The sequence below is a fragment of the Thamnophis sirtalis genome, unplaced genomic scaffold (genome assembly GCF_051295495.1).
Source record: "Thamnophis sirtalis isolate CommonGarterSnake01/CBP01778 unplaced genomic scaffold, rThaSir2_p1.2 scaffold_2, whole genome shotgun sequence".
In the NCBI taxonomy this organism is placed as follows: domain Eukaryota; kingdom Metazoa; phylum Chordata; class Lepidosauria; order Squamata; family Natricidae; genus Thamnophis; species Thamnophis sirtalis.
In genome coordinates, this window is record NW_028261382.1 from 49366103 (window position 1) to 49392625 (window position 26523).

The 26523-nt window shown below is 44.5% G+C and overlaps 1 protein-coding gene across 2 annotated transcripts in view; it reads left to right on the plus strand.

Annotated features, from left to right (window-relative positions):
- AHNAK (AHNAK nucleoprotein) overlaps window positions 1–25168 on the plus strand; it is a 78285-nt gene extending 53117 nt beyond the window's left edge. The window contains exons 3-5 of one of the 2 annotated variants that reach the window (XM_087705388.1): window positions 359–553; window positions 2363–2550; window positions 6102–25168. In XM_087705388.1, coding sequence (XP_087561514.1) covers window positions 400–553; window positions 2363–2550; window positions 6102–23747 — 17988 coding nt within the window. In that variant the 5' untranslated portion in view covers window positions 359–399 and the 3' untranslated portion in view covers window positions 23748–25168. The remainder of the gene's footprint in view (window positions 1–358; window positions 554–2362; window positions 2551–6101) is intronic. The other variant, XM_087705387.1, reaches the window with a different exon arrangement.
- The last annotated feature ends 1355 nt before the right edge of the window (window positions 25169–26523 follow it).

Sequence of the window (26523 nt, forward strand, 5' to 3'; positions counted from 1 at the left end):
ATCACTCTGCCTTCTGCCGACCAGGTGTGAGAATGTCCTTGGTTCTCAAGAGAAAGTATTTTGTTTTGACTACAAAATCCCAGCTATCTCTAATCTCCCCTTCCCGTCCCTCAGCTCCAGTGTGGCGATACTGAAGCTCCAAAATGACTTCGGTCAGGTCAGCTGACACCAAAAAAGCTCATCAGGGTGGGGTCTCATTTATACTTGCATCCACATGAGATCCTTGGTGAGAAAATAGGACCAAAAAAAAAAAAATTCTCTATGTAAACCATTACACTTCTAGTGTCAGACCAGTTTTCAGTACTATGCAATTTGAATGTATCTTGAATAGGATTTCCCCTTATTTTTATGTTTTAAGCTTTGGAAGGAGATTGACAGCTTCTTGTTTCTGTGCCTAAGATGGACAAGGAAGAAGAGAGTACGCGGGAGATCCTTCTCCCTGATTGGCAAGACAGTTCGCATAGTATTACCATCAAAGAGACGGATGAAGGAGTCTTCGTCAAGCAGATCCAACAGGACTCGGCAGTTGCCAAGACAGGCATTGTACAGGAAGGTCAGTTTGCAGTTTGCAGTTTATTAGGATTTGTATTCCGCCCACTCTCGAGAGACTTAGGACGGCTCACAGATAAAGGCAGGAAGGGAGAACATATAAAAATTTAAAAGAACAGACATTAAAATTCCGCAACATTCATATAGCTTAGAATGGGGCTGGATAAATCAACAGCCCCAGGCCTGCCGGAACAGCCAGGTCTTAATCGCTTTGCGGAAGGCCGGAAGAGTAGTAAGGGTCCGGATTTCCATGGGGATATTTTTCCATAGGGCTGGAGCAGCTACAGAGAAGGTCCTCCCCGGGGGAGTCGCCAGCCGACATTGACAGGCAGATGGGATCCGGAGGAGGCTTAATCTGTGTGATCTTATAGGTCTCTGGGAGGTAAATGGCAGGAGGTGGTCTCTCAGGTAGCCAGGTCCTAAACCATGTAGGGCTTTAAAAGTAACGACTAGCACCTTGAAACGTGTCCGGAGACCAATGGGAAGCCAGTGCAGCTCGCGGAGGTTGCTCGCGCGGCTCCATTCTGGACTAACTCAAGTCTTCAAACACTCTTCAAGGGCAGCCCCATGCAGAGCATGTTACAGTAATCCAGTCTTGAGGTGACGAGGGTGTGAGTGACCATCCGAAGGGCCTCCCGGTCCAGATAGGTCCAATGAAACAATCTTGGGGCTATTGCAGAATAACAGATTTGGAAGGCATCTCAGAAGTCTTCTAGTGTCCAACCACAAGAAGACTCTATACCATTCTGGACAAATGTCCAGTCTCTTCTTAAAAGCCTCCAGTGTTGGAGCTCCCACAACTTCTGAAGCGAAGCATTTCCACTGGTTCATTATTCTCACTGTCGGGAAGTTTCTCCTTAATTCCAGGTTGCTTCTCCCCTTGGTTAGTTTCCATCCATTGCTTCTCATCTTGCCTTCGGGGGCTTTGGAAAATAAGTTGACCTCCTCCTCCTCCCCTCCTCCTTCTCTTCTTCTTCTTCTTCTTCTTCTTCTTCTTCTTCTTCTTCTTCTTCTTCTTCTTCTTCTTCTTCTTCTTCTTCTCCTCCTCCTCCTCCTCCTCCTCCTCCTCCTCCTCCTCCTCCTCCTCCTCCTCCTCTTCTTCTTCTTTTATTTTTTTATTGTATTTTTAAATACAATTTATACATATTATAGGAACGAAGTATTGTCCGGGTATTTTCTTTTACATCCTCTCATTTACATAGCTCATTTTACACCATAGTTTTGTTTTCACTTCCAGCCAAATTATTCTCTTCTACTATTTTCATCTTTGTACTTATTTTTCTTAATACCTAAACAGTATCTTCAATTGCCCCTTCAAAGTTACACCAAATTTTCATTTCTTGTTTTCTCCATTTATATATTTTACTAAAAACAACATATATCTTCTAATTCAATTTAAACAGAGAGAGCATTTCTTTCAATTTTTCTACAATGAACAGCATACTAGAATTTCTTTATTTCTTAATTAATTACATAACAATAACAATCTTATTATTCTCTTTGATCTATTAATGTAACTCTTTTCCCCTTTCCCTTTCTCTCGGGCTCTCAAAAAAAATCCACTTTTACTTTTAATTCTTTTTCTTCTTCTCCCCCTTTCTCCTAGCTTTTTCCTTTTTCCCCTATTTTTGTGCTTATTGTATTTTTTCTTCAGAGTATTTACTTTCTCCTGCCTTGAGCAGGGGGTTGGACTAGAAGACCTCCAAGATCCCTTCCAACTCTTATTATTCTATTATCGTTTCTACTCTTCTTTGATGTCTCCTTGGGCACTTCCTGACCTAACAACCGAATCCTTGTTTTTCCCGTTCTGCAGGAGACCAGATTGTGAGCGCCACCATCTATTTTGACAACGTGCACTCAGGGGAGGTCTCGGAGCTCCTTAAAAATGTGGGTCATCACACGGTGGGCCTGCGGCTACAAAGGAAAGGAGACCGCTCCCCGTTGCCAGGGCAGTCTGGTTCCTATGATGTGTTTCCTCCGAGGAGCCCAGAAGTTGTTTTGGTGAGTAAGTGTGAAAAGGAGAAGAATGTAAGAAGTGTGTATGTGTGGAATAGCTAAGGAACACAACAAGGCAGTTGTGTTCTTTAGATTGTTGGCCGATACCAGGCCGAACCAGCAACAACCCACCTCTGGCAGGGTGTGGGCGGAGGCACTGATTGGCATGAGATAGGAGTCAGGAACATAGTTTGCCCATATTTCTTTTTCTCTCTCTCTCCCTCCCTCCCTCCTTTCTTTTTTCTTTCTTTCTCTCTCCTTCCTTTCCTTCCAGCCTCCCTCCCCCTCCTCTTCTTCATCCTATTGCTTTCTTCCTTCTCTCCCTCCCTTCCTTTTCTTTTTTCTGCCTTTCTTTCCCCTTTCTTTCCCCTCCCCCTCCCTTCCCTTCTTTCCACCAATCTATCTCTTCCTCTCTCCCCTCCCTCCTTCTTTCTCCCTTCCTTCCTTTTCTCTTTCTGCCTTTTCTCCTTCCTTCTCTCCTTTCCATCCCCTCCCTCCCCTTTCCTCCAACCTTTCCCTTCCTTCCTTCCCTCCCTCCCCCTTTCTTTTCCTTTTTCTGCCTTTCTCCTTCCTTCTTTCCTTCCCCTCCCCCTCCTTTCCACCAATCTATCTCTTCCTCCCTCCCCTCCCTCCTTCTTTCTCTCTTCCTTCCTTTTCTTTTTCTGCCTTTTCTCCTTCCTTCCCTCCTTTCCATCCTCTCCCTCCCATTTCCTCAAACCTTTCCCTCCCTTCCTTCCCTCCCTCCCCTTCTTCCTTTTCTTTTTTTCTGCCTTCTTTCTCCTTCCTTCTCTCCTTTCCTTTCCTTCTCCCTCCCTCCAATGCGGTTTCTTTCCTTTTTAGAAGTCTATAAAAGAGAACAAAAAAAAAAAAGAACATTTCCCCTCCTCCCCTCATTTAATTGCCCCTTTTAGCTGCTCTAAGGTTGGCCGGTACTGACAAACATCGATTTGTGGCTCTCTTGCACAAACAATCATCTGATTGAGGGCAAAGCCAGTTGCAGGGCCTTAGAAGCATCCAGGGGTGTGCAGCAGCTGTGTGCTGCTGGAAGTTCCCGGCATTTGAACAAGAATAGTGACAAAGAAGGGGACCTCCCCCTCCCCTTGTCAGGATGACTCAGCTGCCAATCAAACAGCAGCTACTAATCACACAGCAGCTGTCACTCAAGCAGCTGTGTTGGGCTTCAGGGAGTAGGCAGGAGGACAAAATGGCGGCCTTGGAGCTGTGAGGCCCTCATGAAGCTGCCAATCAAACATCAGCTACTGATCACACAGCAGCTGTCACTCAAGCAGCTGTGTTGGGCTTCAGGGAGTAGGCGGGAGGACAAAATGGCTGCCTGGGAGCTGTGAGGCCCTCATGAAGCTGCCAATCACACAGCAGCTGCCAATCAAACATCAGCTACTGATCACACAGCAGCTATCAGTCAAGCAGCTGTGTTGGGCTTCAGGGAGGAGGCAGGAGGACAAAATGGCAGCCTTGGAGCTGTGAGGCCCTCATGAAGCTGCCAATCACACAGCAGCTGCCAATCAAACATCAGCTACTGATCACACAGCAGCTGTCGCTCAAGCAGCTGTGTTGGGCTTCGGGGAGGAGGCGGGAGGACAAAATGGCTGCCTGGGAGCTGTGAGGCCCTCATGAAGCTGCCAATCAAACATCAGCTACTGATCACACAGCAGCTGTCACTCAAGCAGCTGTGTTGGGCTTCAGGGAGTAGGCGGGAGGACAAAATGGCTGCCTGGGAGCTGTGAGGCCCTCATGAAGCTGCCAATCACACAGCAGCTGCCAATCAAACATCAGCTACTGATCACACAGCAGCTGTCAGTCAAGCAGCTGTGTTGGGCTTCAGGGAGGAGGCAGGAGGACAAAATAGCAGCCTTGGAGCTGTGAGGCCCTCATGAAGCTGCCAATCACACAGCAGCTGCCAATCAAACATCAGCTACTGATCACACAGCAGCTGTCGCTCAAGCAGCTGTGTTGGGCTTCGGGGAGGAGGCGGGAGGACAAAATGGCTGCCTGGGAGCTGTGAGGCCCTCATGAAGCTGCCAATCAAACATCAGCTACTGATCACACAGCAGCTGTCACTCAAGCAGCTGTGTTGGGCTTCAGGGAGGAGGCGGGAAGACAAAATGGCTGCCTGGGAGCCGTGAGGCCCTCATGAGGAAGAGGCACCTCAATCAATGGAGCCAAAGCCCAGGGTTCAAAAGGGAGAGGAAAACCGGGGAGGGGAAATGGCGGCCTTGCTGAGAAGAGGCACCCAGGGAAGGAGGCAGCAGCAGGTGGAGCCGGCCTGAGGGAAAAGTTTTCCTCAGCTGGAGCCAAGAGTTGAAGATAGGAGAGAAATAATAACCATAGTATAGTCTTTATTGTCATTTTACAAAGTAAATACAACGAAATTGGGTAATCGTGATAGTAATAATAATAAGAACAATAAGAACAACCATGGGAAGTGCTCAGTAGGTGGATAAAAATGCCAAATCCAATTTAAATATCTCCAGCAAATTTATTTTATTATTTTATTTTATTATTTTAGTTTAATTGATCTATTTTACTGATATATTTTAATTGACTTTATTTTATTTTACCGGTATTACATTGTATTTTATTTGTTATTATTTATTTTATTTGACTTGATTTTATTTATTTTATTTTATTATATTTTATTTATTTTATCATTTTATTTTATTTTATTGATTTATTATATTATATTATACTATATTATACTATATTATACTATATTGTACTATAATATATTGTACTATATTATACTATATTATATTATACTACACTACACTGCACTAATTTTATTTATTTATTTATTTATTTATTTATTTATTTATTTATTTATTTATTTATTTATTTATTTATTTATTTATTTATTTATTTATTTATGGAACTTCTTAACTACCCATCTCCCTCATAGGGGTCTCTTAATACCATTTGCCTATGGATGTAGACATCCAGATGTAGTAAGCCTAGTTGAACTAACTCTAGAAAATGCAGAGAAGAGTAACGAAGATGATTAGGGGACTGGAGGCTAAAGATATGATGAACGTTTGCAGGAATTGGATGAGTCTACTCTAGTGAAAGGAAGGCCTGGGGTGACATGAAAGCAGCCTTCCAATATTTGAGGGGTGTCACAGAAGAGGGGGTTAACTTATTTTCCAAAGCACCAGAAAGTAACGGATGGAAACTCATCAAGGAGAGAACCAACGTAGAACTAAGGAGGAATTTCCTGACAGTGAATACAGTTAACCAGTGAACGGCTTCCCTCCAGAAGTTGTGGGTGCTCCATCACTAGAGGTTTTCAAGAAGAGACTGGACAGCCATTTGTAGTACAGGGTCTCCTGCTTGAGCAGGGGGTTGGACTAGAAGACCTCCAACCTTCCCTTCCAACCCTATTATTTTATGTTCTAAGCAAGAATTTTTGAAGTGAAATGATGAGACTTGTCACTGTAGACATTTTAGGATGTTATTTTGATAGAGATTGTTATCAGTTATTGCCTGTAGAAGCACAGTAATTTGAGCAGAAAGTTTGATCGCACAATTCCTTTCCTTTTCAGAGTGGAGATGATGAAGAGTACCAGCGGATTTACACCACGAAAATTAAACCTCGCCTTAAACCAGAAGATGGCATAGAGGTCGAGCATGCAGGAACTCAAAGCAGGACCATCACAGTCACCAAAAGAGTCACAGCTTACACTGTTGATGTTAGCGGCCATGAAGGTGCCAAAGAGATTGACATCAGCAGTCCTGAGTTTAAGATCAAAATTCCTAAACATGAACTTACCCAGATTTCTAATGTTGGAATTGAATCAGAGCCGGGGAAAACTGTCATCAAGATCCCACACATGGATTCACCTGGGAGAACAGGCTATGGAAAAACCTCCCACGAAGGAGGGAAATTTTATGACGTGACATATTCTGGACCAACTATTGACTTGCCTTCCCGAAAATTCGAGGCAGGTGTTCCTGATACCCTTGTGGGGAAAACTGATGTCCAAGTCTCCAACATCAAGGGTATAGGTTTGAGAGGTCAGACAGACTTCAGCAGCCCTGAAGTCAATGGGAAAACAGGGGACCGACTGCAATTTGATATCAAAGGTCCTAAAATTAAAGGGGAATTGGGAGGGTTGCAAGGCGCAGGGGTAAAAGTCCATGCCTCAGGCATTGAAGGCAAGATAACAAGTCCAGGTCTCGGTGATGAAAGCAAAGGATATGTTACATTCCCTGCAATGAAAATGCCCAAATTTGGAATATCATCTCCAAGTGCTGACATTGAAGTTCCTCAACTGGATGTAACAGCTCCATCTGTGACAATCAAAGGCCCAGGAGGATTTCCAGAATCAAAGCTGGATATAGGTGCAAAAGGACTGGATTTGAAAGGTGGGGTGAAATCAAAGATGGATTTGGGGGCTCCAGACATTGGATTTGAAGAGAGCGATGACAAATTTAAAATACCCCACATGGATAGTCCTAAATTTTCTGTTTTAGTCCCCGCAGCAGATATCAATGTTCCAAAAGGAGGGATTGAAATTAGTGGACAGACACCCAAAATATCTATGTCAGATATTGACTTGAATCTTAAAAGTCCCAAAGGAAAAGGAGGTATACATATTTCAGGGCCAAAGATGGAAGGGGACTTGAAAGGACCTAGTATGAATGTTGAGGGCACCAGTGTTGACCTTGGTGGACCATTCAAAGGTACAAGTATCTCCATGCCCTCTATGAAAACTACCCCAGTCATAGTTACTGGGCCAGACGTTGACTTGAATCTAAAAGGGACATCATTAAAGGGTGATGTGGACATTTCTGTGCCCAAACTGGAAGGCGACCTGAAGGGCCCGCAGATAGACCTCAAAGGCCCTAAAGTGGACATTGCAGCTCCTGGCATTGGCATCAAAGGTACCTCTGGTCAACTGAAAGGGCCTCATATCAAAACTCCACAAATCTCCATTCCAGACATTGACCTAAATTTGAAAGGCCCCAAAGTCAAGGGGGACATGGGTGTTTCCATACCCAGAATGGAAGGAGAACTGAAGGGCCCAGCTGTGGACATCAAGGCTCCGAAAGTAGACATTGTTGCACCAGATGTTGACCTCCATGGCCCTGGACTCAAAATGCCCAAACTGAAAATGCCCAAATTTGGTGTGCCCAGTGTGAAAGGTGAAGTTCCTGATGTGGACATCAGCCTTCCCCAGGGCAGCCTTGACATCTCAGGTCCTAAAGTAGATATTGCAGCCCCAAGATTGGATATTGAAACACCAAAGATTTCAGTTCCAGATTTCGACCTGAGCCTGAAAGGGCCACCATTAAAGGGTGATGTGGATGTTTCTGTGCCCAAAGTAGAAGGCAGCTTGAAGGGCCCACAGATAGACCTCAAAGGCCCCAAAGTGGGCATTGCTGCTCCTGACATCGGCCTCAAAGGTCCTTCAGGTCAACTGAAAGGGCCTCATATAAAAACTCCACAAATCTCCATTCCAGACATTGACCTAAATTTGAAAGGCCCCAAAGTCAAGGGGGACATGGGTATTTCCATACCCAGAGTGGAAGGAGAACTGAAGGGCCCAGCTGTGGACATCAAGGCTCCGAAAGTAGACATTGTTGCACCAGATGTTGACCTCCATGGCCCTGGACTCAAAATGCCCAAACTGAAAATGCCCAAATTTGGCGTGCCCAGTGTTAAAGGTGAAGTTCCTGATGTGGACATCAGCCTTCCCCAGGGCAGCCTTGACATCTCAGGTCCTAAAGTAGATATTGCAGCCCCAAGATTGGATATTGAAGCACCAAAGATTTCAGTTCCAGATTTCGACCTGAGCCTGAAAGGGCCACCATTAAAGGGTGATGTGGATGTTTCTGTGCCCAAAGTAGAAGGCAGCTTGAAGGGCCCACAGATAGACCTCAAAGGCCCCAAAGTGGACATTGCAGCTCCTGGCATCGGCATCAAAGGTCCTTCAGGTCAACTGAAAGGGCCTCATATCAAAACTCCACAAATCTCCATTCCAGACATTGACCTAAATTTGAAAGGTCCCAAAATGAAGGGGGACATGGGTGTTTCCATACCCAGAATGGAAGGAGAACTGAAGGGCCCAGCTGTGGACATTAAGGCTCCGAAAGTAGACATTGTAGCACCAGATGTTGACCTCCATGGCCCTGAACTCAAAATGCCCAAATTGAAAATGCCCAAATTTGGTGTGCCCAGCGTGAAAGGTGAAGTTCCTGATGTGGACATCAGTCTTCCCCAGGGCAGCCTTGACATCTCAGGCCCTAAAGTAAATATTGCAGCCCCAAGATTGGATATTGAAGCACCAGAAGGCAAAATTAAAGGCCCTAAAGTCAAGATGCCAGGATTACATGTTGAGGCACCAAAGGTTTCTGTTCCAGATGTTGACCTGAGCCTGAAAGGGCCATCATTAGAGGGTGATGTGGATGTTTCTGTACCCAAAGTAGAAGGCAGCCTGAAGGGCCCACAGATAGACGTCAAAGGCCCCAAAGTGGACATTGTAGCTCCTGGCATTGGCCTCAAAGGTCCTTCAGGTCAACTGAAAGGGCCTCATATCAAAACTCCACAAATCTCCATTCCAGACATTGACCTAAATTTGAAAGGTCCCAAAATCAAGGGGGACATGGGTGTTTCCATACCCAGAATGGAAGGAGAACTGAAGGGCCCAGCTGTGGACATCAAGGCTCCGAAAGTAGACATTGTAGCACCAGATGTTGACCTCCATGGCCCTGGACTCAAAATGCCCAAATTGAAAATGCCCAAATTTGGCGTGCCCAGCGTTAAAGGTGAAGTTCCTGGTGTGGACATCGATCTTCCCCAGGGCAGCCTTGACATCTCAGGCCCTAAAGTAGATATTGCAGCCCCAAGATTGGATATTGAAGCACCAAAGATTTCAGTTCCAGATTTTGACCTGAGTCTGAAAGGGCCACCATTAAAGGGTGATGTGGATGTTTCTGTGCCCAAAGTAGAAGGCAGCTTGAAGGGCCCTCAGATAGACCTCAAAGGCCCCAAAGTGGACATTGCAGCTCCTGGCATCGGCATCAAAGGTCCTTCAGGTCAACTGAAAGGGCCTCATATCAAAACTCCACAAATTTCCATTCCAGACATTGACCTAAATTTGAAAGGTCCCAAAATCAAGGGGGACATGGGTGTTTCCATACCCAGAATGGAAGGAGAACTGAAGGGCCCAGCTGTGGACATCAAGGCTCCGAAAGTAGACATTGTAGCACCAGATGTTGACCTCCATGGCCCTGGACTCAAAATGCCCAAACTGAAAATGCCCAAATTTGGTGTGCCCAGCTTGAAAGGCGAAGTTCCTGATGTGGACATTGGTGTTACTCAGGGCAGTCTTGATTTCTCTGGTCCGAAAGTAGATATTGCAGCCCCAGGATGGGACCTTGCAGCACCAGAAGGTAAAATTAAAGGTCCCAAAGTCAAGATGCCAGAAATGCATGTTAAAGGTCCTAAAATCTCCATGCCAGAAACTGATTTCAATCTAAAGGGGCCCAAACTCACAGGAGACATTGATGTTTCTATTCCAAAATTAGAAGGTGACATAAAAGGTTCAGAATTTGATATCAAAGGTCCAAAATTAGATATTGAAGCTCCAGATGTTGACCTACATGGACCAGAAGGAAAGTTGAAAATGCCCAAATTCAAGATGCCCAAATTTGGAATGCCCAGCTTTAAAGGGGAAGGTCCAGATGTGGATGTAAGCCTCCCTAAAGGAGATCTTGATTTTTCTGGTCCAAAGGTTGAACTTGAAGGACCAAGTTTGGACATTGAAGGCCCAGAAGGAAAACTAAAAGGATCCAAATTTAAGATGCCTGAGTTTAATATTCATGCACCAAAGATATCAATGCCAGATGTTGATTTGAATCTAAAAGGGCCAAAATGGAAAGGGAATGCAGACATTTCTGGACCAAAAATAGAAGGTGAACTTAAGGGACCCCAGGTTGATATTGAAGGTCCTAAACTGGATGTTGATGTCCCTGATTTAGAGCTGGAAGGGCCTGAAGGAAAAATTAAAGGATCCAAATTCAAGATGCCCAAGTTGAATATTAAAGCTCCCAAAATCTCCATGCCAGATGTAGATCTCAAAGTCCCCAAAATGAAGGGTGAAATGGATGTAACGGTTCCAAAACTAGAAGGAGATTTGAAAGGACCCAATCTTGCTGCACCAAAATTGGATATAGATCTCCCAGATGTTGAACTCGAAGGCCCAGAAGCCAAGTTGAAGATACCCAAGATGAAGTTACCAAAATTTGGAACACCTGGGTTGAAAGGAGAGGGTCCTGATGTCAATGTGAACCTTCCCAAAGGAGATTTGGATGTTTCAGGGCCAAAAATAGATATCGATATGCCAAGTGTGGACATTGAAGGCCCAGAAGGAAAACTGAAAGGTCCAAAGTTTAAAATGCCTGAAATGCATTTCAAAACACCCAAAATCTCCATGCCAGATGTTGACTTCAATTTGAAAGGTCCAAAAGTGAAAGGTGATATGGATGTTTCTATTCCAACATTAGAAGGAGAATTCAAGGGACCCAGCGTTGATATCAAGAGGCCTACAGTAGAGCTAAGTGGTCCAGACGTTGATCTCCAGAGTGAGGGGAAACTAAAAATGCCAAAATTGAAGATGCCAATTTTTACTGTTTCAGGCCCAAAATTAGAAGGGCCTGATGTAGACCTAAGCTTGCCAAAGGGAGAAATTGACATCTCAGGTCCAAAGATAGACGTGGAAACTCCAGAATTTGATATTGAAGGTCCTGAAGGAAAGATGAAAGGTTCCAAATTTAAGATGCCAAAACTAAATATCAAAGCACCGAAGATCTCCATGCCTGATGTAGATTTGAACATCAAAGGACCTGGAGCAAGAGGACAGATGGATGTAACGGTACCAAATATTGAAGGCAATCTTGAAGGACCTCAGGTTGATATAAAGTCTCCTAAACTGGATGTGGAAGCACCAGACATTCACTTAGAATGTCCAGAAGGAAAAGTGAAAGGGCCCAAATTTAAGATGCCTGAGATGCACATCAAAGCTCCAAAGATCTCTATGCCAGATGTTGATTTCAACCTGAAAGGTCCAAAGCTGACGGGAGATGTGGATGTGTCTGTTCCCAAGTTAGAAGGTGGCCTTAAAGGGCCAGATGTAGATATCAAAGGTCCCAAAATGGATGTTGATGCACCTAACATTGAAATTCATGGACCAGAAGGAAAGTTGAAGATGCCAAAATTCAAAATGCCCAAATTTGGAATGCACGGCTTCAAGGGAGAAGGTCCAGATGTGGATGTAAGCGTCCCTAAAGGAGATCTTGATCTTTCTGGTCCAAAAGTGGAACTTGAAGGACCAAGTCTGGACATTGAAGGCCCAGAAGGAAAAGTGAAAGGGTCTAAATTCAAGATGCCTGAAATGCACTTCAAGACCCCAAAGATCTCTATGCCAGATGTTGATTTCAATCTGAAAGGTCCAAAGCTGAAGGGAGATGTGGATGTTTCTGTTCCAAAGCTAGAAGGTCCAGATGTGGATATCAAAGGTCCCAAATTGGATATTGATGCACCAGATGTAGAAATTGAAGGTCCTGAAGGGAAGTGGAAAAGTCCCAAGTTTAAGATGCCTGAAATGCACATCAAAGCTCCTAAAATCTCCATGCCAGATGTTGATCTGAACCTCAAAGGTCCAAAGCTGAAGGGAGATGTGGATGTTTCTGTCCCAAAGCTTGAAGGTCCAGATGTGGATATCAAGGGTCCCAAAGTGGACATTGATGCACCTAACGTTGAACTTCATGGACCAGAAGGAAAGTTGAAGATGCCCAAATTCAAAATGCCCAAATTTGGAATGCCCAGCTTCAAAGGGGAAGGTCCAGATGTGGATGTAAGCCTCCCTAAAGGAGATCTTGATCTTTCTGGTCCAAAAGTGGAACTTGAAGGACCAAGTTTGGACATTGAAGGCCCAGAAGGAAAAGTGAAAGGGCCCAAATTTAAGATGCCTGATATGCACTTCAAGACCCCAAAGATCTCTATGCCAGATGTTGATTTCAACCTGAAAGGTCCAAAGCTGAAGGGAGATGTGGATGTGTCTGTTCCCAAGCTAGAAGGTGACCTTAAAGGGCCAGATATAGATATTAAAGGGCCCAAAGTGGACATTGATGCACCTGATGTTGAACTTCATGGACCAGAAGGAAAGTTGAAGATGCCAAAATTCAAAATGCCCAAATTTGGAATGCACGGCTTCAAGGGAGAAGGTCCAGATGTGGATGTAAGCCTCCCTAAAGGAGATCTTGATCTTTCTGGTCCAAAAGTGGAACTTGAAGGACCAAGTTTGGACATTGAAGGCCCAGAAGGAAAAGTGAAAGGGTCTAAATTCAAGATGCCTGATATGCACTTCAAGACCCCAAAGATCTCTATGCCAGATGTTGATTTCAATCTGAAAGGTCCAAAGCTGAAGGGAGATGTGGATGTTTCTGTTCCAAAGCTAGAAAGTCCAGATGTGGATATCAAAGGTCCCAAATTGGATATTGATGCACCAGATGTAGAAATTGAAGGTCCTGAAGGGAAGTGGAAAAGCCCCAAGTTTAAGATGCCTGAAATGCACTTCAAGACCCCAAAGATCTCAATGCCCGACATTGATCTGAATCTCAAAGGTCCAAAAGTGAAAGGAGATGTGGATGTGTGTGTTCCTAAGCTAGAAGGTGACCTTAAAGGGCCAGATATAGATATCAAAGGGCCCAAAGTGGACATTGATGCACCTGATGTTGAACTTCATGGACCAGAAGGAAAGTTAAAAATGCCCAAATTCAAAATGCCCAAATTTGGAATGCACGGCTTCAAAGGGGAAGGTCCAGATGTGGATGTAAGCCTCCCTAAAGGAGATCTTGATCTTTCTGGTCCAAAAGTGGAACTTGAAGGACCAAGTTTGGACAGTGAAGGCCCAGAAGGAAAAGTGAAAGGGCCCAAATTTAAGATGCCTGATATGCACTTCAAGACCCCAAAGATCTCTATGCCAGATGTTGATTTCAACCTGAAAGGTCCAAAGCTGAAGGGAGATGTGGATGTGTCTGTTCCCAAGCTAGAAGGTGACCTTAAAGGGCCAGATATAGATATCAAAGGGCCCAAAGTGGACATTGATGCACCTGATGTTGAAATTCATGGACCAGAAGGAAAGTTGAAGATGCCCAAATTAAAAATGCCCAAATTTGGAATGCCCGGCTTCAAAGGTGAAGGTCCAGATGTGGATGTAAGCCTCCCTAAAGGAGATCTTGATCTTTCTGGTCCAAAAGTGGAACTTGAAGGACCAAGTTTGGACATTGAAGGCCCAGAAGGAAAAGTGAAAGGGCCCAAATTTAAGATGCCTGATATGCACTTCAAGACCCCAAAGATCTCTATGCCAGATGTTGATTTCAACCTGAAAGGTCCAAAGTTGAAGGGAGATATGGATGTTTCTGTTCCAAAGCTGGAAGCTCCAGATGTGGATATCAAGGGTCCCAGATTGGATATTGATGCACCAGATGTAGAAATTGAAGGTCCTGAAGGAAAGTGGAAAAGTCCCAAGCTTAAGATGCCTGAAATGCACATCAAAGCTCCCAAAATCTCCATGCCAGACTTTGACTTGAACCTCAAAGGTCCAAAAGTGAAAGGAGATGTGGATGTGTCTGTTCCTAAGCTAGAAGGTGACCTTAAAGGGCCAGATATAGATATCAAAGGGCCCAAAGTGGACATTGATGCACCTGATGTTGAACTTCATGGACCAGAAGGAAAGTTAAAAATGCCCAAATTCAAAATGCCCAAATTTGGAATGCACGGCTTCAAAGGGGAAGGTCCAGATGTGGATGTAAGCCTCCCTAAAGGAGATCTTGATCTTTCTGGTCCAAAAGTGGAACTTGAAGGACCAAGTCTGGATATTGAAGGCCCAGAGGGAAAAGTGAAAGGGTCCAAATTTAAGATACCTGAAATGCACTTCAAGACCCCAAAGATCTCAATGCCCGACATTGATCTGAATCTCAAAGGTCCAAAAGTGAAAGGAGATGTGGATGTGTCTGTTCCTAAGCTAGAAGGTGACCTTAAAGGGCCAGATATAGATATCAAAGGACCCAAAGTGGACATTGATGCACCTGATGTTGAACTTCATGGACCAGAAGGAAAGTTAAAAATGCCTAAGTTCAAGATGCCCAAATTTGGAATGCACGGCTTCAAAGGGGAAGGTCCAGATGTGGATGCAAGCCTTCCTAAAGGAGATCTTGATCTTTCTGGTCCAAAAGTGGAACTTGAAGGACCAAGTTTGGACATTGAAGGCCCAGAAGGAAAAGTGAAAGGGCCCAAATTTAAGATGCCTGAAATGCACTTCAAGACCCCAAAGATCTCAATGCCCGACATTGATCTGAACCTCAAAGGTCCAAAACTGAAGGGTGATGTTGATGTGTCTGTTCCCAAACTGGAAGGTCCAGATGTGGATATCAGAGGTCCCAAATTGGACATTGATGCACCCGATGTAGAATTTGAAGGTCCTGAAGGGAAGTGGAAAAGTCCCAGGTTTAAGATGCCCGAAATGAACATCAAAGCTCCCAAAATCTCCATGCCAGACTTTGATTTGAACCTCAAAGGTCCAAAAGTGAAAGGAGATGTGGATGTCTCCGTACCAACCTTGGAAGGTAATCTGAAGGGCCCTGACATTGACATCAAAGGGCCTAAGCTTGATGTGGATGCTCCAGATGTTGATCTTGAAGGCCCAGAAGGGAAGTGGAAAGGACCCAAATTTAAAATGCCTGAAATGAACATCAAAGCTCCCAAAATATCCATGCCAGACTTTGATCTGAACCTCAAAGGTCCAAAAGTGAAAGGAGATGTGGATGTTTCTGTGCCCAAGATAGAAGGTGGCCTGAAAGGCCCTGATGTGGACATCAAAGGGCCCAAACTTGGTGTTGATCTTCCTGAAGTTGACCTTGAAGGGCCCGAAGGAAAACTCAAAGGTCCTAAGTTTAAGATGCCTGAAATGCATTTTAATGTTCCTAAAATCTCTATGCCTGATATAGATTTGAACTGGAGGAAGCCTAAAGTAGAAGCCGATGTTTCTATACCAACGGTGGAGGGGGATTTGAAAGGCCCAAGTGTGGACATCAAAGGTCCCAAACTAGGTATTGATGTCCCTGAGGTTGACGTAGAAGGACCAGAAGGGAAATGGAAAGGGCCCAAATTTAAGATGCCTGAAATGAACATCAAAGCTCCCAAAATTTCCATGCCAGATTTTGATTTAAACCTGAAAGGTCCTAAAATGAAGGGAGATGTGGATATTTCTGTGCCAAAGCTAGAGGGGGATGTTAAGGGGCCGGAACTCGATATTAAAGCACCCCAATTAGATATTAATGCCCCTGATATAAGTGTGGAAGTACCAGAGGGAAAGATAAAAGGTCCTAAATTTAATATGCCCGAAATGCACATCAAAGCTCCAAAGATCTCCATGCCAGATTTTGACTTGAACCTCAAAGGTCCAAAACTGAAGGGAGATGTTGATGTCTCTGTTCCCAAACTGGAAGGTCCAGATGTGGATATCAGGGGTCCCAAATTGGACATTGATGCACCCGATGTAGAAATTGAAGGTCCTGAAGCGAAGTGGAAAAGTCCCAAGTTTAAGATGCCCGAAATGAACATCAAAGCTCCCAAAATCTCTATGCCAGACTTTGATTTGAACCTCAAAGGTCCAAAACTGAAGGGAGATGTTGATGTCTCTGTTCCCAAACTGGAAGGTCCAGATGTGGATATCAGGGGTCCCAAATTGGACATTGATGCACCCGATGTAGAAATTGAAGGTCCTGAAGGGAAGTGGAAAAGTCCCAAGTTTAAGATGCCCGAAATGAACATCAAAGCTCCCAAAATCTCTATGCCAGACTTTGATTTGAACCTCAAAGGTCCAAAAGTGAAAGGAGATGTGGATGTCTCAGTACCGAGTTTGGAAGGTGATCTGAAGGGCCCTGACTTTGATATCAAAGGGCCCAAACTAGACATGGATGTTCCAGATGTTGATCTTGAAGGCCCAGAAGGGAAGTGGAAATTTAAGATGCCTGAAATGAACATCAAAACTCCCAAAATCTCCATGCCAGACTTTGACTTGAATCTGAAAGGACCGAAAGTGAAAGGAGATGTGGATGTTTCATTGCCAAAGGTTGAAGCCCCTGATGTGGACATCAAAGCCCCCAAAGTGGACATTGACATGCCCAATGTTGACGTGCATGGTCCAGAGGGCAAAATCAAGCTGCCCAAATTTAAAATGCCCAGGTTTGGGGTGCCTGGATTTAAAGGGGAAGGTCCTTCAGTGGATGTGACCATACCCAAGGGAGAAATGGATATATCTGGTCCCAAACTAGATATTGAAACACCTGATCTGGAAATCGAACCCCCAGAAGGAAAACTGAAAGGCCCCAAAGTGAAGATGCCGGAAATGCATTTTAACGTCCCCAAAATCTCAATCCCAGATATTGATTTGAATTTGAAAGGCCCAAAACTCAAAGGAGATGTAGGAGGTGACCTTAAAGGACCTGAAATTGCATTGAAAGGACCTGATGTTGAACTGGAGGCACCAAAAGTAGACATTGAAGCAAAACCAAAGAAATCAAGATTTAAACTTCCCAAGTTCAATTTTTCTGGCCCCAAACTTCACACACCTGAAGTTGACGTGAAGGTTAAGAAACCAGATGTTGATATCTCCGGACCAAAAGTGGGTGTTCAGAGTCCGGAGGTGGATATCCAAGGAAAAGCAAAAGGTCCTAAATTTAAAATGCCGTCATTGAATATTTCCTCCCCTAAGGTCTTTATGCCAGATGTGGAATTAAATTTGAAAGGGTCTAAATTAAAAGGAGACCTGAATGTTTCTGTGCCAAGCTTGGAAGGAGATTTGAAAGCCCCTGAAATTGACGTCAAAGGCCCCAAGATGGAAGTCGGTACACCAGAAGTTGATCTTCATGGCCCTGAAGGCAAACTCAAAATGCCGAAGTTTAAGATGCCCAAATTTGGAACCCCAGGCATCAAAGCAGAAGCTCCTGATGTGGACGTAACCCTTCCCAAAGCTGACCTTGACCTGTCGGGCCCCAAAGTGGACATTGAAACTCCTGACCTAGAAGGGCCAGAGGGGAAGCTGAAAGGTCCAAGGATTAAGATGCCGGAAATGCACTTCAAAACGCCGAAAATCTCAATGCCAGACATAGACCTGAATCTGAAAGGCCCAAAATTGAAGGGAGACATTGATGTCTCTGTGCCAAAATTGGAAGGCGACTTAAAGGGCCCTGATGTGGATATCAAAGGTCCAAAAGTAGATGTTGACCTTCCAGATGTTGATCTTGAAGGCCCAGAAGGAAAACTGAAAGGGCCCAGGTTCAAGATGCCTGACTTACATTTTAAAACACCTAAAATCTCTGCCCCAGATTTTGATTTGAATTTGAAAGGCCACAAAATCAAAGGTGATATTGATATGAAAGCTCCCACACTGGAAGGTGACTTGAAGGGTCCAGAAATAGACATCAAAGGCCCCAAAGTGGACATTGATATACCAGAGGTGGACATTGAAGGCCCAGAAGGAAAAGTGAAAGGGCCCAAATTTAAGATGCCCGACATGCATTTTAAGGCTCCCAAAATTTCCATGCCAGATTTTGACTTAAACCTGAAAGGACCCAAATTAAAAGGAGATGCAGATGTGACCTTACCAACATTGGAAGGTGATCTAAAGGGACCTGACATTGACATCAAAGGGCCCAAGGTAGACATCGACGTTCCAGATGTTGATCTTGAAGGACCTGAAGGGAAGTGGAAAGGACCCAAATTTAAGATGCCGGACATGAACATCAAAGCACCTAAAATCTCAATGCCAGATGTGGATTTCAACATGAAGGGACATAAACTCAAGGGAGATTTGGATGTCTCAGGCCCAGGACTGCAAGGAGACCTTAGAGGACCAGAAATTGACATCAAAGGTCCAAAGCTGGACGTTGATGTCCCAGATGTTGACCTACATGGACCAGAAGGAAAGTTGAAGATGCCCAAATTCAAAATGCCCAAATTTGGCATGCCTGGCTTCAAAGGGGAAGGTCCAGATGTGGATGTAAGCCTCCCTAAAGGAGATCTTGATCTTTCTGGTCCAAAAGTGGAACTTGAAGGACCAAGTTTGGACATTGAAGGCCCAGAAGGAAAAGTGAAAGGGCCCAAATTTAAGATGCCTGAAATGCACTTCAAGACCCCAAAGATCTCAATGCCCGACATTGATCTGAACCTCAAAGGTCCAAAACTGAAGGGAGATGTTGATGTTTCCATTCCAAAGCTAGAAGGTCCAGATGTGGATATCAAGGGTCCCAAATTGGACATTGATGCACCCGATGTAGAATTTGAAGGTCCTGAAGGGAAGTGGAAAAGTCCCAAGTTTAAGATGCCCGAAATGCACATCAAAGCTCCCAAAATCTCCATGCCAGACTTTGACTTGAACCTCAAAGGTCCAAAAGTGAAAGGAGATGTAGATGTCTCCGTACCAACCTTGGAAGGTGATCTGAAGGGCCCCAACATTGACATCAAAGGGCCCAATCTAGATGTGGATGTTCCAGATGTTGATCTTGAAGGCCCAGAAGGGAAGTGGAAAGGACCCAAATTTAAAATGCCAGAAATGCATTTTAAGACTCCTAAAATGTCCATGCCAGATGTGGATGTAAACCTAAAAGCTCCCAAACTGAAAGGAGACCTGAATGTCTCAGTTCCAGAGGGTGATTTGAAAGGCCCAGAAATTGACATCAAAGGTCCAAAGCTAGATATTGATGCTCCAGATGTCGACCTACATGGTCCAGAAGGAAAACTCAAAATGCCAAAGTTCAAGATGCCCAAGTTTGGCATCCCGAGCTTCAAAGGGGAAGGCCCAGATGTGGATGTAAGCCTCCCAAAAGCAGACCTTGATATTTCTGTCCCCAAAGTTGAACTGGAAGCACCATGTATGGACATTCAAGGCCCAGAGGGAAAAGTGAAAGGGTCCAAATTTAAGATGCCTGAAATGCACTTCAAGACCCCAAAGATCTCAATGCCCGATATTGATCTGAACCTCAAAGGTCCAAAACTGAAGGGAGATGTAGATGTGTCTGTTCCCAAACTGGAAGGTGACCTAAAAGGGCCAGATGTGGATATCAGAGGTCCCACACTGGACATTGATGCACCTGATGTTGAACTTCATGGACCAGAAGGAAAGTTGAAGATGCCCAAATTCAAGATGCCCAAATTCGGAATGTCTGGCTTCAAAGGGGAAGGGCCAGAAATAGACGTAAGCCTCCCCAAAGGAGATCTTGATCTTTCTGTCCCAAAAGTTGAACTTGAAGCTCCATGTTTGGACATTGAAGGCCCAGAAGGAAAAGTGAAAGGTCCCAAGTTTAAGATGCCTGAGATGCACTTCAAGACCCCAAAGATCTCAATGCCCGACATTGATCTGAATCTCAAAGGTCCAAAACTGAAAGGAGATGTGGATGTTTCCGTTCCAAAGCTAGAAGGTCCAGATGTGGATATCAAGGGTCCCAGATTGGACATTGATGCACCAGATGTAGAAATTGAAGGTCCTGAAGGGAAGTGGAAAAGTCCCAAGTTTAAGATGCCCGAAATGAACATCAAAGCTCCCAAAATCTCCATGCCAGACTTTGACTTGAACCTCAAAGGTCCAAAAGTGAAAGGAGATGTGGATGTTTCTGTCCCAAAGATGGAAGGTGACCTGAGAGGTCCAGAAATAGACATTAACGTTCCTCAGATAAATCCTCCTGACATTGATATTAGAGGACCTGAAGGCAAAATGAAAGGCCCTAAATTTCAGATGCCTGAATTTAACATCAAGGCCCCCAAAATGTCCATGCCAGATGTGGACTTCAACCTCAGAGGCCCTAAACTGAAAGGAGATGTCAATCTGGAAGTATCTGCTCCCAACCTAGATGCTGATTTGAAGGGGCCAGATCTTGATATCAAGGGCCCTCAACTGGATGCCTCCATACCTGATGTGGATTTGCAATGTCCTGAGGGAAAACTCAAAGGTCCCAAGTTTAAGATGCCCGAAATGAACATCAAAGCTCCCAAGATCTCTATGCCAGACTTTGATTTGAACCTCAAAGGTCCCAGAATGAAAGGAGATGTGGATATTTCTGTGCCTACGTTGGAGGCTGACCTGAAGGCTCCTGACGTTGACATCAGAGGTCCCAAAGTAGACATCGAAGTTGGAGGTCCAGAAGGAAGTTGGAAAGGCCCCAAAATTAAGATGCCTGAAATGCAGATGAAAGGCCCTCAAATCTCTATGCCTGATGTACAGCTTGGTCTGAAAGGCGATGTCAGCGGACGAAAACTCGGAGGAGATTTCAAAGGTCCTGAAATTGACATTGCGGCTCCCACTGTTGATATCCACGGTCCAGATGGAAAAGTAAAATTACCCAAGATGAAGCTTCCTAAATTTGGCATCCCCGAGTTCAAAGGAGAAGGACCTCAGTTGGACGCCAACCTACCCGAAGGAGAGTTGAAAGTATCTGGTGCCGATGTGAAAATCGCAGCTCCAGGTTTGGACATCAAAGGACCAGAAGGACAATGGAAGGGCCCTGGGGTGAAAATGCCAGAAATGCATTTCAAAACCCCTCAGATCTCCATGCCAGAAATTGACTTAAATCTGAACAGTCACAAGGTGAAGGGGGATGTGGATGTCTCTGTTCCAGGAATGGCCATCCAAGGACCAGGAATTGAAGCAAAAGGTCCAGAGATTGACTTGGAATGTCCGGATGTGAATGCCGAAGGGCCAGAGGGCAATGTGAAACTCCCCAGATTTAAGATGCCAAAATTTGGGTTTGGAGCAAAGAGCCCCAAGGCTGAGGTGAAGTCCCCCACTGTGGACGTGTCTCTTCCTGAAGCTGAGCTGAACATCGAGTCGCCAGATGTTGCCATTTCTGCCAAAGGGAAGAAAAGCAAGTTCAAAATGCCCAAAATCCACATGAGTGGAGGCAAAGTCAAAGGCAAGAAGGGTGGTTTTGATGTGAGTGGAGAAATAGACGCCAATGTGAAATCGCCAGATTTGGAAGGAAGTCTCTCGGTCCCAGAAGCATCCCTCAAAGCGGATGCCAACATCAAATCCCCCAAGGGAAAGAAACCAGTATTTGGAAAACTCTCGTTTCCTGATGTTGAGTTTGATATCAAATCACCCATGTTCAAGGCTGATGCTTCTATGCCTAAGGTGGAAGGAGAGGTCAAGATGCCGGGAATAGATGTGACGTCACCCAGTCTGAAGTCGCCCAGTCTTGAAGCTTCCATTCCCAGTGGAAGCGTCAACATTGGAGGTCCCAATCTTAAGGGTCCTGAGTTCAAGCTCTCAGGTGAAAGCATTGGCCTGACGGGTCCTAAATTGGAAGGAGATGTGAGAATCCCCAGCGCTGAGGTCAACCTCGCCACTCCTGACATCAACCTGAAAGGTCCATCAGTCAACGTACCCTCCGTGGATGTTTCCGCACCTTCCTTCTCTGCCCCAGGTGTCGATGTTCATTTGAAAGGACCAAAGCTGAAAGGTGATGTCGATCTCCCAAGTGCTGAGATCCAAGGTCCAGGAGGGAAGCTGAAATTCCCCAAGTTCAGCTTGCCAAAATTTGGGAAGCCTGGAGTCAACCTGGAAGGGCCAGACGTCGACATTCAAGGACAGTTGCCCTCTGCACACCTTGACGTCTCTTCCCCGGGAATTGGAGGAGAGGCAAGCATTCCTGAAATGGACATGAGCCTGAAAGGACCAAAGCTAGGGAAAGACCTGGGTTTTTCTGGTGAGATTAAAGCTCCGAAGATGGACGTGGGCATGCCAGATGTTGGTGTCAGTGGATTTGAAGGGAAGTTTCAGATGCAAAAGCCTTCGGGTCTAGACGTCCATCTAACAGCTCCAGATGTTGACATGAGAGGGCCGAAAGTGAAGATGACTTCGGAAGGAGGCCTCTCTGGACCTGAGGTGGACATCAATCTGAAAGGACCAAAGATCAAAGGAGATCTCGGCGTTTCTGGTAGCATGACATCCCCCCAAGTGCAAGGCTCTGGAGGCGGAGTTAAACTTCCCTGCATGAAACTTCCGCAGTTTGCCATCGCTGGTGAAGGGGGCGGCATTTCAGGACCACAGATCAAAGGACCTGAAGTTGACTTTGATTTGAACATGAAAGGACCAAGTTTGAAAGGAGACACCCAGTTTGCTACTGACTTGAAAGGTCAACACGGTGGACTGGAAATGCCAGGCATGAAGATTTCTGGCCTGGACTTGGACACTGGGACCCCGGATATCTGCCTGAGAGGACCTTCCCTCAATGTCTCAGGTCCAAAAGTTTCCGGGCCAGACTTTGAGGTCAATCTGAAAGGGCCCAAGGCCAAAGCGCCGGAGATACCCATGGGCGCCAAAGGGACAGGGGACCTTCGCTTTTCTGGACCAAAGATAGGGGGTGATCTCAGCGATCCCAAATTATGTCTCAAAGGTCCTTCTTTTGGGATGGAGGCTCCACAAGGCCATGTAGAAAGTTCAACTGGCAAGGTGTCCTTCCCTAAAATGAAAATCCCGAAATTTGTGGTGGCAGGGCAGGAACCAGTGGGAAGGGAAGTCGGGGTCGATGTCGAGTTTCCTCACCCACCCCAAGCAAGTCTCCACGTTGAGGCAGTAACAGTTGAGTTGGAAGAACCTGACCTGAAACTGAAGAAATCTAAAATCAAAATGCCCAAGTTTGGCTTCTCCAAACCCAAAGCCAAAGGAAGTGTGGGCTCTCCAGAAATCTCAACATCTGGGGCCGGGGTTGAAGGAGAGCTCAAAGCAAGTTTAGGGTCCTTAGAAGGTGAGGTGGAAGTAGGGGAAGCAGCCGCGTCGCCCAAAGGAAAATTCTCCTTCTTTAAGACCAAAAAGTCCCGGCACCGGTCGTCCTCCTTTAGTGACGAGCACTCCTCGCACTCCACCCCGACCGGCACGCTGGAGCATGAAGGAGACAAAGGCAAGCATGCCAAGCTCAAATTTGGCACATTTGGCGGGATCGGGTCAAAAAGCAAAGGGTCGTACGAGGTCACGGGAAGTGACGACGAGGCAGGGAGAACCCAAGGCAGCGGCGCCTCCCTCGAGTCCAAAAAATCGCGGCTCTCTTCGTCCTCCAGTAACGAAAGCGGGACGAAAGCCGGCTTCCGAGTGCCGGTGGTGGAATTGACGGTGGCGAAAAAGAAAGAGTAGTCCAGGAAAACGCATATGTACATAACACCCCTTCCTGTACATAAGGTCCCTCTCGCCCCATCGCGCTCTCCTTTTCCCTCTGTATATATATATATATATTTTCCCTTCCGGCTTCAAATACTTTGCAATGAAACAGGTGATCTACAGTGAAATACTAGGGTTTTGAGAGCAAAGTGATTCCTGTTTTACTGTGAATAGGGGCAGGTTCCACTCAAAGATTTCTATCTTCCCGAGATCTAAATCAATTCCAAACTGATACAGCAGGGGGCATTTGCGGTCGTCCAGGGCAGAAGGCAAACAATTTTAATGTATCATCGGCACGTTTTTTCACGGCGAGGCCACAACACACAGCATTATAGAGCCTGCCAGAAATTTCTGACCCTTTTGCTGGGGTCATGAATATCTCCTAAATTCTTCCCAAAGTGGTCTTTGGGGGAATTGCACTTAGAATATCCGCCTTTCTTTCTTTTTTTTAAAAAAGAAAATTTTTTTAAAAGAAAAACTTTTTTCAAAAAGTAGCAGCCAATGACTTAAAAAAAAACAACGGCAGGGTCTTTCAGCTGTATCAGTTTGAATTCAATCTAAAATCCCCCCCCCCCCCCAGACACACAGATCAGCAAAGGGGTGAATTTTTTGCAGATGGAGAAGTGACGGATTTTGAAAAGCCTGGATTATGTGATATTTAAAGCTGTGCCGTAAGGAAGATAGATGTACAGTTTTTTTTTTGAGGGGAGTATTTTGGATGATTTTCTCTTTTGCTCGGGCATAAGATTGTGCTTCGTATGCTACAAGAGCTTTATGTTTACCTAAGCAAGCTTTGATTGAGATATATTATATATATATTTCAATTCACTGAGTATCTTCAGTGTTGATCCATGAAAATGTGTTTATTTTAACTACTAGGGGTTTATTTTATTTTTGCTTTTACTTGCAGGGGGCTAAAATGTTTTCTCCTTTAAAATTATGGATTTATGAAAAAGAAACACTGCACATATACAGAAGCAAGTAAGAGGTGTCAAATCTGGGCCTTCTTTGCAACAAAAAATGACTTTTTCATTTGTTTGATAAAACGATTAAACCAATTGCAACCAAATATCCACATGGAATTTATTTGTTGTTCAAAAAACGCTGTTGCAAAACAATTCAAGCCAAAAACCCTTACGACGCCCTCTTTATTGCTTCTGAATATTTCTTATTTTTGTAAAAGAAGAGAGTCCTCTTAGCTGAGGAACAAATATTTTTGTCATTAATTCCTCCCGACAGATGCAAAATTGTTATCTTTTTGTCATTAACTGTACCTTGATTATAAAACAAAAGGAATACAAAGAAAACTATTTTTCAGCACTTTAATGGCAAATTAATTGAGAATGTATGGAAACTGATCTTGTAAAATGCAAATAAACTGTTTATTAACCTTTTAACCACTGTGTGTTTTCTGGGTTTCTTGTTGCTCACTTGCAACTATAAATATCAGATTTAACAGATTAATGAAGTTGGAAGGGACCTTGGAGGTCATCTAGTCCAACCCCCCCTTCCAAGCAGGAGACCCTACACCATTTCTGACAGATAGAAATCCAGTCTCCTCTTGAAAGCCTCCAAAATCCTTTGAGGTGTCCATATTTTCGAGCAACACAGAGCAGACAAATCTGCAAAGGCAAAAATAGATCTTCCATGCTGGAAGCAACATTGTCCTAATCAGCTGGAAAGTCAGTTTGATATATTTACATATTGCAGATTAAGAGAGTTGGAAGGGACCATGTAGGTCATCTAGTCCAACCCCCCACCCAAGCAGGAGACCCTACACCATTTCTGACAGATGGCAGTCCAGTCTCTTCTTGAAACATGGGGCAAAACTCACTGAGCAACTGTCTCGCTTAGCAACAGAACTTTTGGATTCCATTGTGGTCGTAAGTCGAGGATTACCTATATTAGGAAGTTTTGGAGGAGATCCTCAGGAATGTTGCTTGGTGGGTCGAGACCGATAAAAGTTTTGCTCTGGTCCTAAACTCAACTCAAGCACTGCTTAAATTAATCCAAGATTTTGTGGTCAAATAAACCCAGATTCTACAAAAAAAACCTCTGATAACAAAAAGCACAATAATTCAGATTTAAAACAAAATGGTTTTTAGATAATACACACCATACCACGTCTAGAAAAACTCCTATTGCATATAGATAAATAGATAGCAATAGCAGTTAGACTTATATACCGCTTCATAGGGCTTTCAGCCCTCTCTAAGCAGTTTACAGAGTCAGCATATCGCCCCCAACAATCCGGGTCCTCATTTCACCCACCTCGGAAGGATGGAAGGCTGAGTCAACCTTGAGCCGGTGAGATTAGAACCGCTGAACTGCAGATAACGGTCAGCTGAAGTGGCTTGCAGTACTGCACCCTAACCACTGCGCCACCTCGGCTCTTGTGATAGGAGAGAGAGAGATGATAAAGAGATAGATAGATAGATAGATAGATAGATGATAGATAGATAGATAGATAGATAGATAGATAGATAGATAGATAGATAGATAGATAGATAGATAGATGATAGATAGATGATAGATAGATGATAGATAGGAGAAAGATGATTAGATAGATAGATAGATAGATAGATAGATAGATAGATAGATGATAGATAGATAGATGATAGATAGATAGATGATAGATAGATAGATGATAGATAGGAGAAAGATGAATAGATAGATAGATAGATAGATAGATAGATAGATAGATAGATAGATAGATAGATGATAGATAGATAGATGATAGATAGATAGATGA